General features: G+C 40.8%; 1 protein-coding gene across 8 annotated transcripts in view; it reads right to left on the bottom strand.

Annotated features, from left to right (window-relative positions):
- Nucleotides 1-13,820, bottom strand: part of PCYT1A (phosphate cytidylyltransferase 1A, choline) — a 68,673-nt gene that overhangs the window by 19,435 nt on the left and 35,418 nt on the right. For 7 of the 8 annotated variants that reach the window (XM_040349607.1, XM_040349613.1, XM_040349614.1 and 4 more), the window contains 2 exons: nt 12,537-12,730; nt 3,342-3,441 (listed from right to left, as the gene is read on the bottom strand). In XM_040349607.1, the coding sequence (XP_040205541.1) occupies nt 3,342-3,441; nt 12,537-12,665 (229 nt within the window). In that variant the 5' untranslated portion in view covers nt 12,666-12,730. The remainder of the gene's footprint in view (nt 1-3,341; nt 3,442-12,536; nt 12,731-13,820) is intronic. The other variant, XM_040349612.1, reaches the window with a different exon arrangement.

Raw genomic sequence — 13,820 nt, 5'->3', positions numbered from 1 at the left:
ATGGACAGATAAAGGAAGATTAGTAGGATTGGATCATTAACTATTAGGAAAATAGGTAAAGAATGTAGTGTGGTGAGGTAGGAGTTGCCAAAAAATTAATAAAAAAAAAAAAAAAGCATACACTGGGGTAGAGGAGATCTGTCAGAAATTGTAAAATGGAAGGATAAGGGAGATCCCAGAAAATGCACTGCAGATAAACAAAGGTGAGCCAGTGATGCTTTTTCAGACAGTGCGTTTACAGCTGTGAGAGAAGCTAGTGTAACAATGAGAAAAGGAGATGAAACACAGGGGTATGGAGGACGTTTAGTATTTTGGACATGGCTGAGGGAACAACATGCAGTCGGGACCTAAAGACAAATAAAATATCTCTTATGTCACTATTGCTGTGCAAAATTACAGGACACAGAAGGGGTATACGTGTTTTCAAGCAACATTCCTGGTATTAGACGACAACCCCTCAAATGACAGGGTAAGTTACAATTTCCCTTTACATTATAAGGGTAAAGGGCTGAAATGGAGATGTCCTGTGATCATCTAGCCAGGGCTGAGGATCATGTAATGTAAGCAGTTGAACAAACTGGGAATTGTGTGTTTCGAGCAGCTAATCAGGAATGATCACTCAAATCTAGATGTTTCACTATACCCTGAGCAATCACAGGACTTAAAGTGGTTGTAAAAGTTTTTTTTAAAGCTTAAAGTGATACTAAAGTCTTGTTTTTTTTCTATAAAAATAACAAACATGTTATACGTATCTGCCCTGTGCAATGCCTTTGCACAGAGCAGCCTGGATCCTCCTTTTCTCTGGTCCTCGTCAGCACTCCTGGCCCCTCCCTCCTGTTAAATGCCCCCACGGCAATTAGCTTGCAATGGGGTTACCCGAGCCGAGAGCCAGCTCTGTGTGTTCATTCAGACACAGAGCCATGGTTCGGGCCCGCCCCTCTCTCTCCTTATTGGCTACTTGACTTTGACAGAATGGGAGCCAATGGCACCGCTGCCGTGTCTCAGCCAATCAGGAGGGAGAGTCCCTCATGCACATCGCTGGATCAAGATGGGGCTCAGGTAAGTATTAGGGGGGCTGCTGCACACAGAAAGTTTTTTATCTTAATGCATAGAATGCTTTAAAGATGAAAAAACCTTGTGCCTTCACAACCACTTTAATGCACTCTCTGCATTAAGGGGGAAAAAAAACCTTCAGGGTGCATTTTATATATGCCTGAGCCGATCTCGATACAGCAATGTGCATGAGAGCAGAGGCTCCTACTGCTGTCAATCACAGAAAGTGAGGAGGGAGCAGGAGGCAGGGCTCAGGAGCGAACACACAGACGCACGCAAGTAAGCGGCTTCCTATGGGTGCCTCAGAGCACAGGCGAGGGACCCAAAAAGAGGATTGGGGCTGCTCTGGGCAAAATCATTGCACAGAGCAGGCAAGTATGACATGTTTGCTATTAAAAAAAAAAAATGTATACAGAATCACTTTAAAATGTCAGAATCAATAATATATGCATTTATAAAAGATACTGTATATGTATAGATATTTATCAGTAAACAGTTAAAACAGAAAAGAAGACAAAGCAGAATTCAGAGAGTAGTGGTTAATGATTCTTACTCTAAGTGGTCGAAGGTTATCAGTGGTGTACCCCAAGGTTCAATGTTGGGACCCTTACTTTTTAATATCTTTATAAATGATATTGGGTCTGAGATCAAAAGTAACATTTCTGTCTTTGCAGACGACACCAAGCTATGCAGTGGAATACCATCCTTATAGGATGTCTCCAATTTACAAGCCGACCTCAGTGCTCTGTCTAATTGGGCGATAAGGTTTAATGTTGATAAATGTAAAGTTATGCACTTGGGGGCTAAGAATATGCATGCATCATACATACTAGGGGGAATACAACTGGGGGGACCTGTAGTGGAGAAGGATCTGGGGGTTTTAGTTGATCATAAGCTCAATAATGGCATGCAAAGCCAAGCTGCGGTTTCCAAAGTGAGCAAAGTCCTTTCTTGTATTAAGAGAGGTATGGACTCCAGAGAGAGATATAATTTTGCCCCTGTACAAATCATTAGTAAGACCTCATCTGGAATATGCAGTTCAGTTTTGGGCCCCAGTTATCAAAAAGGATAATCGGGGAACTGGAGAAAGTGCAGAGAAGGGCAACCAAACTGATAAGAGGCATGGAGGAGCTCAGCTATGAGGAAAGATTAGAGGAACTGAATTTATTCACTCTTGAGAAGAGGAGAATAAGGGGGGATATGATCCACATGTAAAATGTATAAGGGCTCCATATAGTGAACTTGGTATTGAGTTATTCACTTTACGGTCAACACTGAGGACAAGGGGGCACTCTTTACGTCTAGAGGAAAAAAGGTTTCATCTCCAAATACAGAAAGGTTTCTTCACAGTAAGAGCTGTGAAAATGTGGAACAGACTCCCTCCAGAGGTGGTTCTGGCCAGCTCAGTAGATTGCTTTAAGAAAGGTATGGATTCTTTCCTAAATGTAAATAATATAACTGAGTACTAAGATCTGTAGGTAAAGTTGATCCAGGGTAAATCCGATTGCCTCTCGTGGGATCAGGAAGGATTTTTTTCCCCTGCTGTAGCAAATTGGATCATGCTCTGCTGGGGTTTTTTGCCTTCCTCTGGATCAACTGTGGGTATGGAGTTGGGTGTATGGGATTGTACTGTTTTTTATTTTGTTTATTTTTTTGTGGTTGAACTGGATGGACATTTTCAACCTAACTATGTAATGTTTCACAGTACTATAAATGACCGGTAAGGGTATCCTGAAACTTGAAATTACTAGTTGGAGCTGAAATACTGTGCTAAAACAATGAGCTACAGAGAGATTTACTACTTAGAGGAAGTTTCGTGAATTGCACAGTTCTCACTTGTTGGCGGGACAGTGTACAATGGAGCTGGAGATTACAAAACAGTTTATAGTTACAATAGCTCTAAGTATAGGCTGCCAAGCTACTGCATTCAACAGGCAATGATCCTGGTGAACAACTGTCACCTGACATTTTAAAGTACTCCTGCATCTGTTGGGAAAATTAGCAGATGAATGTAGGCTAGACACCTCAATGTGTTGAATGGTCAGACTGCTGTTGCTACAGGGTGTCCTGGAAGCCCCTTGATGCAATATTTTATCTACCCAAAAAACTGGACCTGAGGAACACCCCAATGAAATTCAGGCCTCAACAACCTATTATGAGACACCCTACACTGCACCTAGAAAGAGCAGAAAGAAATGCTCAGCCTGGCCGTGGCCATAGCCGAAACCCGATATTCACATTACTTCCATAGGCGTTCTTACTTGGGTTGTAAAAATAGAAATACTTACGTGGCGTCCCCGTCTTTGCTTCTTCCATTGTTACTCTTGTGTATGGCTTTTCATGGTCAATCTGTATTTCATCTGAGAATGGTGCAGGCTCACTTACACCCTGTAAATGCATAAGGAAATTATTTTATTATTGCATATCAGAAACAAAAAGTTAAAAATAAAATGGCTATGGTGTACCTATAAATATTTATGGGCCACTAGTTCTTGATTGTGTAAATATCTGCTATAGACTTACCACTTTGCAGTGGAACGGGAATGTGGCCTGTGGTTTTCTAGAGGCCAGGCTGAAGAGTGTTGGATTTGTTCAAAAGTCCAGTAAACACAGCAAATAAACGGGCAAGCATTGCTGATAATGTGCTTCATTTGAATTGCACTTTCATTTGTATGAAGTGAGCACAACCCTATCTGGCCGGTTCAGGACCAACATCATCTGCACCAGTTAAAAAGGTACCTCAAAACCAGTCTAACCACAATATTTTTGAAAATAAAAAGGTATTATCGGGTGACAATCAAAAGTTTGCAGTCAGCTTCAGGCAACAACTGACTTTTGTATGTCAGAGTCCTAACTGAATCGTTTTTCTGGATTCTGAAGCCCTTTATCACCGGCCAAGTTCCTAACTGGCAGGAAATGCTCACCAGGGCCATTATGATAGGGTGCCATACCCCACGTGTTATTCTAGAGAATTTTAAATACATTTAATTAAATGTGAATCTAGGGGTACGGGCATGACACTATTGTTACAACTAAAACAAAGAGACCAAAACAGTTACATTCAAGGCATGCCTTAAAATTATATAAGGTACAGTTACTAGTGTTATCTTTACAGTTTGGTTGGGAGCTATCAAATTGCTGACATCATAGGTGATCACGTTTGCAGCACCATGACAACCACAAATCTACAGTGCATCCGGAAAGTACAGCGCTTCACTTTTTTCCACATTTTGTTATGTTACAGCCTTATTCCAAAATTGATACAAATCATTTTCCTCAAAATTCTACAAACAATCCCCCACAATGATAACGTGAAAGAAGTTTTGCAAATTTATGAAAAATAAAAAAAACAAAAACTATTCACATGTACATAAGTATTCACAGCCTTTGTTCAATACTTTGTTGAAGCATCTTTGGCACCAATTACAGCCTCAAGTCTTTTTGAGTATAATGCTACAAGCTTGGCACACCTGTTTTTGGACAATTTCTCCCATTGTTCTTTGCAGGACTTCTCAAGCTCCATCAGGTTGGATTGGGGAGCGTCGGTGGTCAATCTGGGCCACTCAAGAACAGTCACAGAGTTGCCCCATAGCCACTCCTTTGTTATCTTGGCTATTTGCTTAGGGTTAATGTCCTGTTGGAAGATGAATCCTCGCCCCAGTCTGAGGTCCAGAGCGCTCTGGAGCAGGTTTTCACCAAGGATGTCTCTGTACATTGCTCCATTCATCTTTTCCGCGATCCTGACTAGTCTCCCAGTTCCTGCTGCTGAAAAACCACCCCCACAGCATGATGCTGCCACCACCATGCTTTACTGTAGGGATGGTATTGGCCAGGTGGATAAGTGGTACCTGGTTTCTGCAGGCATGACGCTTGCCATTCAGGCCAAAAAGTTCAATCTTTGTTTCAGCAGACCAGAGAATTTTGTTTCTCATGGTCTGAGAGTCCTTCAGGTGCCTTTTGGCAAACTCCAGGAGGGCTGTCATGTGCCCTTTACCAAGGAGCGACTTCTGTCTCACCTCTCTACCACACAGGATTGATTGGTGGAGTTCTGCAGAAATGGTTGTTCTTCTGGAAGGTTCTCCTATCTCCACAGAGAAACGATGGAGCGCTGTTCGAGTGATCATTGGGTTTTTAGTCACCTGCCTAAAACTCTTCTCCCCAATTGCCATATTTGGCTGGGTGGCCTGCACTAGGAAGAGTCCTGGTGGTTCCAAACTTATTCCATTTACGGATGATGGGGGCCACTTTGCTCATTGGGACCTTCAATGCTGCAGACATTTTTCAGTACCCTTGGAGTTCATGGCCTGGTTTTCACTCCGACATGCATGGTTAACTGTGGGAACTTATATAGACAGGTGTGTGCCTTTCCAAACCATGTCCAATCAACTGAATTTATCACAGGTGAACTCCAATCAAGTTGTAGAAACATCTCAAGGATGATCAGTGGAAACAGGATGCACCTGAGCTCAATTTTGTGTCATGGCAAAGGATGTGGATGCTTATGTACACGTGTTTTCTTTTATTTAAAATACATTTTCAAAGATTTCAAACAAACGTCTTTCAAGTTGTCATTATGGGGTATTGTTTGCAGAATTTTGAGGAAATTGGTGGACTCTCTGTGTTCTAATAAGAAAAGCTGCAGGGTCTGCATCCCTTTATAAGTATTCAACCCTTGTGGAGTGTCTAAATAAAACTGAAACTCCTATTGCAGGGGTGCCTAAAATTAGATTTGTAGCTTGGTGCAGACTTCAGATAAAACTAGAGAGCTAGTCATACAAGCCAGAAACCGCAATTCTTGGGGCGTTCAGTAATACCTCCGGTTTGCGCATTTTACAGAAAATTAATGTGGCTGCAGAATAAAAAGTTAAGGTAATTTTTAAAAGCACAATCAATATAAACATGTCGTGTATATGCTATAGATTTTTTTCAGTTTCTATATTTTTTAAACGAAAATGGAGTTACCCCTTAAAGCGGAAGTAAACCACACTTTGTTTTTTTAAACCCCTGCAAGAAAATTGCACAATGTGCTATTATGCAACGCCAACTCTTTTTGTGATAGAAGGGGTTATAAGGTAAATATTATTTTTTAAATAGTAGCTGCTTCCGAGGCGTAAAGGATATTTCTTAAAACACAAAAATGTAGACTATCTGCTTCTGTGTGGGAACATGAATAATCTATTGTAAACTCATGCAGAGAAACAAATAGAAATGCGGATTGTTTACATTCAAACATTACTGTGTTGGCAGCAACCCACTGCATTTATTAAAACTGAGAATACATGCTGAGGTTTCAACAAAGGGCTTTACGTTTCTATGGAGAAGAACTGACCCCATGTAACACAGGAAAGCATATGATGAAATACAAAGGCAAAATATTTAGTTAATAAACAAGTTTTTTTTTTTTTCTTCATGACTAAGCAAACAATCCAGTAATCTAAAAGAGCTATTAGTGAGATCCACAAATAATTATGTGAATATTATACATAAGACCTAGAGAAAACTGACAGTTACTTAACCTCCAAAAAACAGCATGCTATGTATACCAAGGCCTCATGCACACGGGAACTTTTATAAAATGCTTTTCTCCTGGCAGGAGAAAAGCAGCTTCAAGAACTGCCCAAGCACTTTATTTCATTAGCAAGAATATTCATTTATTCTGGCCACTGAATTGAAAAAAATAACTAAACTCGCCTAAGCACTTAGGCGCATTTAGATACTTAATACACATTTAGGAGCACCAGGCACTTTATTTCCTAAGATGGCAGAAAAAAAAAATTAACAGAAAAGGCTGGTTATCGTTGACCCACATAGGTGTGCACAGCATTAGGGTGTGTACCCAAAAGCTCAAAACAAATATACGTGTGTGCATATGTATATACTGACAATGTCAGTAGAGCAATGGACAGTGTCAGTAGGGAAGAGATTGGTGTTCGTAGTTTTTTATTTTATTTTTGACAATTTTATTCATTTATTTTGCCATTTTTTTTAGGAGCCTTGTTAGGGGGCTTTGGTGAAATATCTGGGGTCTAAACAGGGGGAATCTGTGCCACAGGGTTGGTTGTGCGCACACCTATGCTGACCCACAAATTGCCTGTGATAAATAACGAATAAAAAGGAAACATTTTAAATTACCGACCTCTTCCTAACAAGGCATCTTCAGGAACAGAGTTCCTCAAAAAATCTTCTAACGATTCTATTTTAAAAGCAGTTGTACATGATTTGGAGGCATGTTTTCTGTAAAAAGGGCATTTGTTTTCCCAAAGGCTACAATCTGCAGAAAGGTGGTTTCATGTGTTTATAATGTGCTTGGGGCTTTAAAAGGCCAACACACATATGTACCACAAACAGACATGGCACCCCTACAACCTGTTGATATACTTTAACACGGTTTAAGTTAATTCAGAAGTGAAAATTTTGTAGCAGAGTTGACACTCCATGGACAGTCTTAAGACCCGTACACACAGGCCGAATGTCAGGCGACATCAGCTGGTTCAATAAAAACCATTCAGCCCGTGTGAATTATATAATATATTATTATATATAATTATATAATATATATATATATATATATATATATATATATATATATATATATATATATATATATATATATATATATATATACATATATACACACACACACACACACACACACACACACACACACATACACATGCATACACATGCATACACGCACACACACAGTACAGACCAAAAGTTTGGACACACCTTCTCATTCGAAGAGTTTTCTTTATTTTCATGACTATGAACATTGTAGATTCACACTGAAGGCATCAAAACTATGAATTAACACATGTGGAATTATACATAACAAAAAAGTGTGAAACAACTGAGAATATATTTCATATTCTAGGTTCTTCAAAGTAGCCACCTTTTGCTTTGATTACTGCTTGGCACACTCTTGGCATTCTCTTGATGAACTTCAAGAGGTAGTCACCTGGCGCAGCACCCCATCACTCTCCTTCTTGGTCAAATAGCCCTTACACAGCCTGGAGGTGTGTTTGGGGTCATTGTCCTGTTGAAAAATAAATGATGGTCCAACTAAACGCAAACCAGATGGAATAGCATGCCGCTGCAAGATGCCGTGGTAGCCATGCTGGTTCAGTATGCCTTCAATTTTGACTAAATCCCCAACAGTGTCACCAGCAAAGCACCCCCACACCATCACACCTCCTCCTCCATGCTTCACGGTGGGAACCAGGCATGTAGAGTCCATCCGTTCACCTTTTCTGTGTCGCACAAAGACACGGGGGTTGGAACCAAAGATCTCAAGTCTGGACTCATCAGACCAAAGCACAGATTTCCACTGGTCTAATGTCCATTCTTTGTGTTCTTTAGCCCAAACAAGTCTCTTCTGCTTGTTGCCTTTCTTTAGCAGTGGTTTCCAACAGATATTCTACCATGAAGGCCTGATTCACACAGTCTCCTCTTAACAGTTCTAGAGATGTGTCTGCTGCAAAAGGTGGCTACTTTGAAGAACCTAGAATATGAAATATATTTTCAGTTGTTTCACACTTTTTTGTTATGTATAATTCCACATGTGCTCATTCATAGTTTTGATGCCTTCAGTGTGAATCTACAATTTTCATAGTCATGAAAATAAAGAAAACTCTTTGAATGAGAAGGTGTGTCCAAACGTTTGGTCTGTACTGTATATAATTAGTGGTGTGTACCAGGCTTTAGGCAGGCCATAGATTATGAAAATTAAGAAAATTGCTCAATTCCTGGGAATCTTTCCCGCAGTACTATTGTATTCTGCCAGTGGGGAGTCTTCCCTGCCAGCAGAACACATTGATTAAGCAGGCCATAGATGGTTCAAATCTTCGGCGGTTTAGCAACCGGTGGAGATTCAAACCATGTATGAGCAGGCTGAATGTACCCAAGTTGATCAATCAACTTGGGCATAACCAGCCTGTTGGATTTTAAATGCGATTATTCCTAGTGGCTGTTATAGCCATTAGCAACAATCACTGTGTTCTCGCCACCGGGACAAAACAATGGCTCTGTGGGAGGAACCCCAGCAGCACTGATTTAGTTGATGGGAAACCAAACGATTTTCTTTCCTACAACCCATGGTCTATGCCCGACCTTAGTTGTACAGCCTAAGTGAAAGTTACACATTAATATTCCATTTTAAAGTATTAATGTTGATGGCTATAGCAGACAGCACAAATCGCTTGGGAAAAACCCTGACGGGCGATTTATACACAAGTCGATGGATACATCAACTTGTGTACAACCAGAGTTCCCATACAGAAAACACTGGTCCCTGCTGAACCAGCCGAATTTTGATCCTTGCTTGGCCAACTTTAGATGGATACAGAACTGAATTAAACGGGGAGCTCTGTGAAAAATAAATTGGGGATATTTGCTATGTAAAAATATAGTATTTTGAATCATGAGTGTGCCATGTATGCACATGTTGCTGCCTTATTGAGACTGTTCGTCATATAGACTACTGTAATTACTGAACATCTGGTGCTGAAACTAACACATTTGGCTCTAGTGAAGAGTGACAGTAAGTTGCGCATTCTCCACCTTGTCCATTCATAAAACATCCTGTAATCTTTTCACAGCATCTGTAAATGGACAAGGAGAGAGGAGTCACGATACCCCCCTTGCCCATTCAAAGAAAGCCTTGTTACTATATTACATTTTAGTTAAAGATATGGCAACAGCTATTGCCTATATATCATATTTATTTACCTTTTGCTTCAAATGATAATTTTTAAACACATTTACCTCTCATGCACACCAAAACAGAGTATACTTGCTGAATGGGCCAAAAATGTTGGGTGAAGAAAAGAAATGACAAGAAACAACTGGTGATCTAAAAGCTGTGTGCTTGCTTTCTCTGGTTATCTGCACTGCCCTTCTGTTGAAGGACTATGTGCCAACGACAGGATATTTCATGTACTTGCTGAATGCACATCTGTATTTAGAGGTCAATACCCTATTGTTTTATAATTTAATAATTTCCCTGGTAAAAAAACTCATAAGATCACTGTGCAATCAACTTCCCTTTATACCTTGCTAGAAACAATGCTTTAATCCACTTTATACCTTTTCTCTTTCTCGCTACAAGTCATGGTTTGCACTTCAAAAGAGGAAGCACCACAGAGGGTTTTATTTAGATATAACTAGTCTCAATTGGGACTTTTTTTTTAAAGCTTTCTCCTACCTACAGACGTAATTTTCCTGACAACTAATACTATAGCATTAGCTGACTCACAGAGATTAGAGGGGGATCAACAAAAAAAAAAAAGTGGCCATTCACTGCCACCTAGTGGGCCATATTCATAATGCAGATTTCATATGAATACCTGTACTTGCCTAGCGAGTCACTGACCTAGAACACGTATGCAGCTAATGGAATTTGGACTCTCATCCAGCCTGTTTGTTCTAGGGCAGTAACTCACTTAAAGCAGCCCAAGGAAGGAAAGAAAATTGCTTGATTCCCCATCAACACAGTAAGTGTAAGTGGAATGCCTCCCACAGTGCTATTGTGTTCTGCTGGCAGGGAGCCTTCCCTGACAGTAGAAAACAATGGTCATTGCAAGCGGCTATAGCTGACACCAGTGATCACTTTAAAAATATTCAACTTCATTACAATCCCATAGACAGACCAAATCTGGCTGATCCATTCCAAACCAGCCGAGATTTGATCCATGATCTATGGGCAGCTTTAGTAGCAAAGTTAGGAGATGGCAAAATACATATTCTCTGTGACGCTACTTGCATGCCCGGCATCTCGTATACATTTGTATGATTGTCTTTTTAATAAAGTCAGTGCCCTCAGTTTTTCTTTTTTGGGTTTGTTATCATACTTTGTGTCTAATATTTAATCTCAGCAGTTGATCATGGAAGCTTAACAATGGAATCAAAATGTAGGCAGACAGTAGAAAAATTATTTACAAGGGAACAATACAGCAAGCATGTAAAATATGAAAACTACCTAGAATAAAATTACTTCCAAGATAACTGTAATAAAATCCAAAAGTTTTGCTCTCTTTTCACGTTTAAGCAGAAATTCAATCAAAAGGGGGAGTGCCATTTTAAGGCCCCCTCCTCTAACATTTGGCTTTTTTTTTTTGGTGGTGGTGGGAGGAGCAGGTTTGCCTTCTCCCTCCCAGCAGTCTTCTGGGACACGTCACAGGTCCCAAGAAGATTTCAGGACCAGTCACAATGCACAGCACGACTTGCGCAGCCGGCTCTGAAGCCAAAAGCTGTCACATTTGGGTGCCTATGGCGGCGATCAGCGATTTTTTTTCGTGACTGCGACATTATGGCGAACACATCGGACTCTTGACAAATTTTTTGGACCATTGTCATTTTCTCAGCAAAAAGTGCTATACAAATGCACCGATTACGGCGAAAATTACACTGGCAGTGAAGGGGTTAACCAGGAGGGGGCGCTGTAGTGTGTTCTAAGGGAGTGTTCTTACTGTGGGGGGGCGTGGCTGTGCGTGTGACGTCACTGATCGTCGTTCCCCAACACAGGGAACAGACAATCACTGACAGCCACACTAGGAAGAACGGGGAAGGTTGTTACACTCACCTCTCCCCGTTCTCTCTCTCTGTGACCCGATCGCGGGACACGGGCGGCGATAGGGCCCGCGGGCGCGGTCACCGAGGACAGGACCGGGTCGCGAGCGCGCCGACCCACGGCTGGGCATCTTAAAGGGGACGTACCTGTACGTCTATGTGCCCAGCCGTGCCATTCTGCCGATGTAAATAGTCGCGTGGCGGTCCTTAACCGGTTAAGGGAAACTCTTGGGGACCACCAGGTCACCAGAACTAGTGTCCTCATTGGAAGATTTCCATTCCATTACTTTTCCGGGACAACCCTAAAATGTGGCATTTTTTATTTCACCTTCTGTGATAATGGTAAACAGGACATATAGAGGGCGTGGGGGCAGGTGACTGCCACAACCCCTTTTAGTTGTACTTTATGAAATATCATCCTAAAAAGTAGTTCCTAATGTTGATGTGGAAAGCCTATGACCTCTGAGACTTCAAATCTGGTATCTTGCAGAATCAAATTAGAAAAAAAAAAAAAAAAAAATGTGAAACCTGTGTAAAAGTTGTCTTAATCTGTATGAACACATTTATAAATAGACTCCACAGATTTGCAAGTGTGCATGCATGCACTATTTTTAACTTGCCATTTCAAAGTGTTTGCTTTATAGAAACATTCAATGATAGAGTTTTTTTTTTCTAGTGTATGAAAACAATTGACTAAAAAAAAATGGCAGAATTAATTTTGCTAGCAGCACAAATGAATCCAATTTGATTTGCTTTAAATAATTTAAAACAGCCATTTCACTTGGGCAGGCTGCCACGGAGTTCCGATTCTGATGACATACAATGAATACAGAAAACCAAAAAGTGGTTAAAAACTATAATGAATGATTGAATCTAATTTTGCTACGATAAAAACAAAGGACCATAGCACACATTACCCAATTACCAACCGTCATAAATCGAGGAACTTTTCTAAGAACAGACTCTTGATCGGTTGTCCCATTGGATCCGCCAACATCTTTTCTTCTCTTGCGGGAGATGAGCTTTGTTGTGTTCTGAGACTCCATTAGTGTGATGTGAGGGAGTGCCTTGTAGGAGGTTTAAATGGATATGTCATATGTTTTCTAGTTTCCTAAAAGGAAAAGACAGATCATCAAAACAAATTTACACAATTATAAAGATTCAGCCTTCATATTCGGCACAACTATGACAGTCTATGGATTTGTTCAGTGGCGGTGGGTATATCAGGCATGAGAACAACTACTGGAAATTAGCTTTGTGACACTCTGAAAGTAATAATTGGAGTGCATCTGGAGTGCCATGCTGGGCGAAGCTATCTATTCTATTCAATCTATTCACTCACCATCACATACTACTCACTTGAACCTTCAGTTCATTGCCACTCAGTGGCTGCTGGGATAAAGCGGCTCTGTGCAAGCTGAAAGTCATTTCAGATGTAGTTTACACGGGGCTTCAGCTGCCTTACAAACCTGATCTTAAGTGTACCCCCATAGACTTATGCCTTGTACACACGATCGGAATTTCCGATGGAAAAAGTCTGACAAACGTTTTTATCGGATATTCCGATCGTGTGTAGCCCCATCAGAGTTTTTTCATCGGATATTCTGATGAATTCCGTCACAGTTTAGATATAGAACATGTTCTATTTTACTCGCATGGAATTCCGATTAGATTTGGCCGGGCAAAAGCCTGATCGTGTGTACGGGGCATAACCGATCTAGCGATGCAATGCAGCTCTTTAGGGCTGCATTACTCAATCCACTTCCTATGAGCCCAGGGCATTACAACTCTGCCCCCGGTCCTGGACTCACAGGAGGCACGCTACAGAGAGAGGCAATACATTTTTACCTGACCCCAGTCTGTGCAGCACTTAGGATCCACTTACTGCTGAATGGTACTGTTCAAAATCCAACTTTGTGCTGAACTTTTTCTGCACGTTTTACTCTGATCATGCTGCCCGCAAGGCCAATATTAAATCCTGCGAAAAACTGGTTTGTGCCCACCCATTTTTTTTTTTTTTAGATTGTTTACATTAGAGTCAAGGAGGATTAGAACACCAGTCAAGGTTTTACTTCCATCTGGGCTTTGTCTGAGATTTTCCCTCACTTAGTGTCACATTGACAACAATTTCATTAGACAGGAAGTGAGGAAACATCTCTTTAAAAAGGGACACAGACAACAAAATAAAGTAGACAGGACAT

This window comes from Rana temporaria, chromosome 4 (assembly GCF_905171775.1).
Source record: "Rana temporaria chromosome 4, aRanTem1.1, whole genome shotgun sequence".
Lineage (NCBI taxonomy): Eukaryota > Metazoa > Chordata > Amphibia > Anura > Ranidae > Rana > Rana temporaria.
This window is presented reverse-complemented; position numbering and strand designations above follow the sequence as displayed.